This window comes from Camarhynchus parvulus, chromosome 1 (genome assembly GCF_901933205.1).
Source record: "Camarhynchus parvulus chromosome 1, STF_HiC, whole genome shotgun sequence".
NCBI lineage: Eukaryota > Metazoa > Chordata > Aves > Passeriformes > Thraupidae > Camarhynchus > Camarhynchus parvulus.
The window spans coordinates 85,564,251-85,569,366 of NC_044571.1; the positions used below are offsets into that span (position 1 = coordinate 85,564,251).

The 5,116-nt window shown below is 49.4% G+C and overlaps 1 protein-coding gene across 2 annotated transcripts; it reads right to left on the minus strand.

The window, feature by feature from the left end:
* Positions 1–2,119: 2,119 nt before the first annotated feature.
* On the minus strand, positions 2,120–4,654 carry LOC115909789. 2 transcript variants are annotated; one of them, XM_030959384.1, is made up of 3 exons: positions 4,373–4,654; positions 2,937–3,096; positions 2,120–2,841 (listed from the first exon to the last, which is right to left on the minus strand). In XM_030959384.1, exons 2-3 carry the CDS (start codon positions 3,018–3,020, stop codon positions 2,158–2,160), a joined length of 768 nt encoding a protein of 255 aa, XP_030815244.1. In that variant the 5' UTR covers positions 3,021–3,096; positions 4,373–4,654; the 3' UTR covers positions 2,120–2,157. The 2 variants fall into 2 exon arrangements, with proteins under 2 accessions (XP_030815244.1, XP_030815234.1); XM_030959374.1 differs by having other exon boundaries at positions 2,120–3,096; positions 4,373–4,651.
* Between the last annotated feature and the right edge of the window lie 462 nt (positions 4,655–5,116).

A 5,116-nucleotide genomic window follows, 5' to 3' on the forward strand; every position in this document is an offset into this window, starting at 1 on the left:
ATCTTTCCACTCTTCTGCAGCCCAAATTGGTTTTCCTCTGTGCTGCCAGTTCGCCTCTTTCCATCTCTTCAGCCATCCCCATAGAGCGTTGGCTACCATCCAAGAATCGGTATACAAATAGAGCCTTGGCCACTTCTCTCTCTCTGCAATACCTAGGGCCAGTTGAATAGCTTTGATTTCAGCAAATTGACTGGATTCACCTTCTCCTTCAGTAGCCTCCGCAACCCGTCGAGTGGGACTCCATACAGCTGCTTTCCACCTCCGTTTCATCCCTATGACGCGACAAGAACCATCGGTGAATAAAGCGTAACGTGTTTCTTCTGCTGGCAACTGATTGTATGGTGGAGCTTCCTCAACCCGGGTCACTGGCTCTTGTTCCTCATCCGCGACACTAAAGCTCTCACCTTCGGGCCAATTTGTAATTATTTCCAGGATCCCAGGGCGATTTAACTTCCCAATTGAGCGGCTTGCGTAATGAGGGCAATCCACTTACTCCAAGTAGCATTGGTGGCATGGTGGGTAGAGGGAACCTTTCCTCTGAACATCCATCCCAGCACCAGTAGTCGGGGTGCCAGAAGAAGTTGTGCCTCTGTACCAATCACCTCGAGGCGGCTTGGACTCCTTCATAGGCGGCCAAGATTTCTTTTCTGTTGGGGTATAGTTATCTTCAGACCCCCTGTAGCTCCGACTCCAAAATCCCAGTGGTCGGCCTCGGTCTCGCCAGGCACCTTCTGCCAAAGGCTCCAGGACAGACCATGGCTCCCGGCCGCAGAGTAGAGTACGTTCTTCACATCTGGTCCCGTCCCTAACTGGACCCAGGGCTACAGCATGAGCGATCTCCTGCTTGATTTGGACAAACGCTTGCTGCTGCTCAGGGCCCCAATGGAAGTCGTTCTTCTTCGCGGGTAACCAGATAAAGGGGTCTCACAATCTGACTATACTCGGGGATGTGCATCCTCCAGAAACCTATAGCACCTAAGAAGGCTTGTGTTTCCTTCTTATCAGTTGGTGGGGACATAGCAGTGATTTTGTTAATAACATCCGCAGGAATCTGACGCCGTCCATCTTGCCACTTCACCCCCAAGAACTGAATTTCTCGGGCAGGTCCCTTGACTTTGCTCTTCTTAATGGCAAATCCAGCTTTCAGGAGAATATGAATGATCTTCTCTCCTTTCTCGAACACTTCCATTGCCGTGTTCCCCCAAACAATGATATCATCAATATATTGTAAATGTTCTGGAGCCTCACCCTCTTCTAGTGCAGCCTGGATCAGTCCATGACAGATGGTAGGACTGTGTTTCCACCCCTGGGGCAGTCGGTTCCAGGTATACTGCACTCCCCTCCATGTAAAAGCAAACTGAGGCCTGCATTCTGTTGCCAGAGGGATGGAGAAAAACGCGTTAGCAATATCGATGGTCGCGTACCACTTTGCTGCCTTGGACTCCAGCTCGTACTGCAGTTCCAGTATGTCCGGTACAGCCGCACTCAGTGGTGGAGTCACTTCATTCAAGGCACGATAGTCCACAGTCAATCTCCATTCTCCGTCAGATTTTCGCACAGGCCAGATAGGGCTGTTAAAGGGTGAGTGGGTTTTACTGACCACCCCTTGGCTCTCCAGCTCTCAAATCATCTTGTGGATGGGGATCACGGCATCTCGATTCGTCCGGTACTGCCTGCGGTGCACTGTCGAAGTGGCAATTGGTACTCGTTGCTCCTCTACCTTCAAGAGTCCTACTGCAGATGGGTTCTCTGATAGTCCAGATAAGGTATTCAGTTGTTTAATACCCTCTATCTCCACTGCAGCTATTCCAAAAGCCCACCTGAATCCCTTAGGATCTTTGTAATAGCCATTCCGGAGGAAGTCTATGCCCAAAATACACGGAGCCTCTGGACCAGTCACAATCGGATGTTCCTGCCACTCCTTCCCAGTCAAGCTCACCTCAGCTTCCAACAAAGTCAACTGTTGTGATCCCCCCGTCACTCCAGCAATGGAAACAGGTTCTGTCCCCACGTATTCTGATGGCATTAAGGTACACTGTGATCCAGTGTCAACCAATGCTTCATAGTCTTGTGGCTCTGATGTGCCAGGCCATCTGATCCACACCTTCCAAAAACCCGATTTTCCCGTGCCTCTTCCTGGCTAGAGGCAGGGCCCCTCTAAGCCAGATTGTCCTTTTTTCCTTGGGCGTATGCCTTAGAAGTTCCTTCAAGGGGATCGGACATGTCATCGTCATACTCAACATCTCGGCTGCGAGCAACCGGAGCTGCCCTCTTTTTGGTGATACTTCCTCTTCTCTTCAAATCACGCACCCGTTGTGCCAAAGCAGCAGTGGGTTCTCCATCCCATCTCCTCATGTCTTCTCCAGACTCACGCAGAAAGGCCCATAACTCAGCCCGTGGGGTGTACCTTCTCTCGCCATCAAAGGAGCGCCAGCGTTGGATACCAGGGCCTCTAATTTGCACAGCCGAGATTTGAATAAAGTCCTCCTTAATCTCTTCCTGGAGTTTCTTATGATTCTCCTCTATTTTGTCCTCTAGTTTCCGCAGTTGTGTTTCCACTGCTGCAATTCTGGCATGAATTGGTCCATGCACAGCATCTGCATACGCTCGAAGCTTCTTCGCCATATCAAGCACAGTCTCATATGTATCATCCCGCTTCATTATTGCCAGAGCAGAAGCGTATTCAGGTGGCCCAAGTCGCACAAGTTTCCTCCACATTACAGGTGTGCATGGTACCAGGTCCGGATTCCTAGTTGTTATATCATCTGAGAAAATGAGCTCTGCCACCGCCATTTCTCTCAGGCGTTGGATCCCCTGCTCTATGGTCTTCCACCCTGTCTGCTGCATATAGAGATCATCAGCACATAAGTATCTTTGTGCTACACTCTCCAGGACCCGTTCCCAGAGGCTGTGAGGGCTAGCCCTGCTCATCATACCTTGATCGATGACAGTATCCTGCGACAGGGATCCCAAATGCCTCGCTTCAGTACCATCCAAAATCGTAACCTCCCCTGCAGCATCCCAAAGGCGGACTAACCAACTGATTATAGATTCGTCAGGTTGTCGTCTGTAATCCTTTCTTAGGCCCCTGAGGTCCTTCAGAGAAAAGGAGTCAGTATTAGCTCCAGAATCTGTGCCCCTTGATGTGGCCTCTGATTTTGGTGAGGGTCCTTCTCCTGCATCATCATCATCATCCTCCACCTTTTGATCGGTCTTGTCTTTACACTTTCCACCTCTTGTATTAGCTGCGACAGCCATGGGTTGGGGCCTGTCGTCTGATTCAGCTGCTAGCCTGGAGCCTGGGATGTTAGCTGCAGCCTGGGTCACTGGGATAGTAACTAACTTATCTCCCTGTTCCCTTTCTACTATCTGCTGCTCCACAGTATCTGGCAGAGTACAGTAAACAAACGCTAAGGCCCAGCTCACTGCAGTAAGTCTTTCCTCCTTAGTATTACCATGGCACTTTTCCCTCAAATACTTTGCCACCTCGACTGGGTTCTGAATTTGATCAGATGGAAAGTCCCAGCCTATAGGATCAGCAAATTCCTTTAAAGTCTGGCCCATATCCTCCCATTTCCCACTCCAGTCAAGATTTTCCCTGCTTTGTTTTACTCCTGAATCAGGAGTCTCTCTAATCCCTCTAGAGATCTCGGCTTTCATTTTATATACACTCCAGACAGTATAGGAAAGGCTTAATAAGTTAAATGCCAGAAAGATGGTTTCTTTTAAACTCAGGGGAAATTCAACATTTCCTAATAGAGATGTCAACAATTTGGAGGAGAAGAAGGAAGACAAAAGCTGAGAAGCCCCTTCCCCTTCTTCTCCCCAAACAAACTGAGTACACAGCCATGACAGCAACCCATACATTCCTGAAACAAGGTTTTCCATAAACCTCCGACAAATCAGCACACATAAGACCAGCCCAATGACTATTCTGGTTAGTGCCCCCTGCTTACAGAAGCTACTTATTACGGACAACACCAGAGCTATTTTTGGGTAAGGAAATAACCCTAGGGACCACAAAGGTATTAAAGCTTCAAAAACCCCAAGGGACCAGAAATACCGGCAAACTTTCACCCCAAATGACATTATGAATTACCAATATGCCCACAAAACAGCCAAGAACAAAATATTATTGTTATAGGTTTGTTTTCCACTGTCTTCGGCCTCCTTCATTTCCCGGCCAATGCACCAAAAAGGATGTCCTGGTTCAGGACAAAATTAGGGGAAATCTCCAAAAGGGAGTTCCCCCCCCCCCCCCAAACACCGGGTTCGGGAAGGAATTCCTCGGAGGAGCAAAGTGGAAAACAAAACCTATTTATTGACAAATAACAAAAGAACACTCCCCAACACAAGAAAAGAAAAGAAAAACCAGTTCAGTGTTGTGGAGGGTGCCAAGCTTCTCTTGCAGGCTCCAGAGATCCCGCCGGACGTCGGACGTCCCAGGTCAGGTCCAGAGCCGGTCCAGTATCTTCAGGGGAGGGTAAGAAAGAGAGGACGAAAGAAAAGGGAAAAAAGAGGAAAAAAAAACAGCGCAGAAAGCAGCAAAGGGAAAAAGAAAGCAGCTATCAGCTAGGGCTAAGGCAGTAGCAAGCAAGCGAAGCAGCAAGCAGAAGCAAGCCGGCCAGCCAGCCAAGCAGCTCAAAGCCAGGAAAAAAAAAACCAAAAAAAAAAGGCAAAGTGCACCCAGTCCCCCCTCCCTCCTCCCTCCCCGCCCCGCCGCGGCAAGACGGCCGGGAGGGGGGGGGGAGAGAGAGAGAGAGGAAAAAAACAGCTGCCAGACACAATACACGATATTGGGATAAAAGCGGTCATCCCACGACAACATGAGAAAACCTTTATTTTTTTTCCTAAAACTGAAGGACTCAAACACATACACAGGGTACCGAGAAAGGGGGTGGTATCTTCATTCTCAGAGATATCCAATATCCATGGTCCCATTGTTGACCTTGCTTGAGCAGTTGTTGAAGCAGATTGTCTCCAGAGGTGCCTTCCAACCTCTCAAGCACTGACTCTGACTCTGTTCCTGCCTCTTGCCCCGTTTGCTGCCAGCCCAGGAGCTGGCTGCAGGCTGCTCATAGCACCTGACCAGGAGGATGCTCTGCCAGGCCTGGGT

Bases quoted from the DNA above. Each gene is read 5' to 3' on its own strand.
- LOC115909789 (XM_030959374.1), bottom strand. From the start codon at position 2,934: ATGATGAGCAGGGCTAGCCCTCACAGCCTCTGGGAACGGGTCCTGGAG.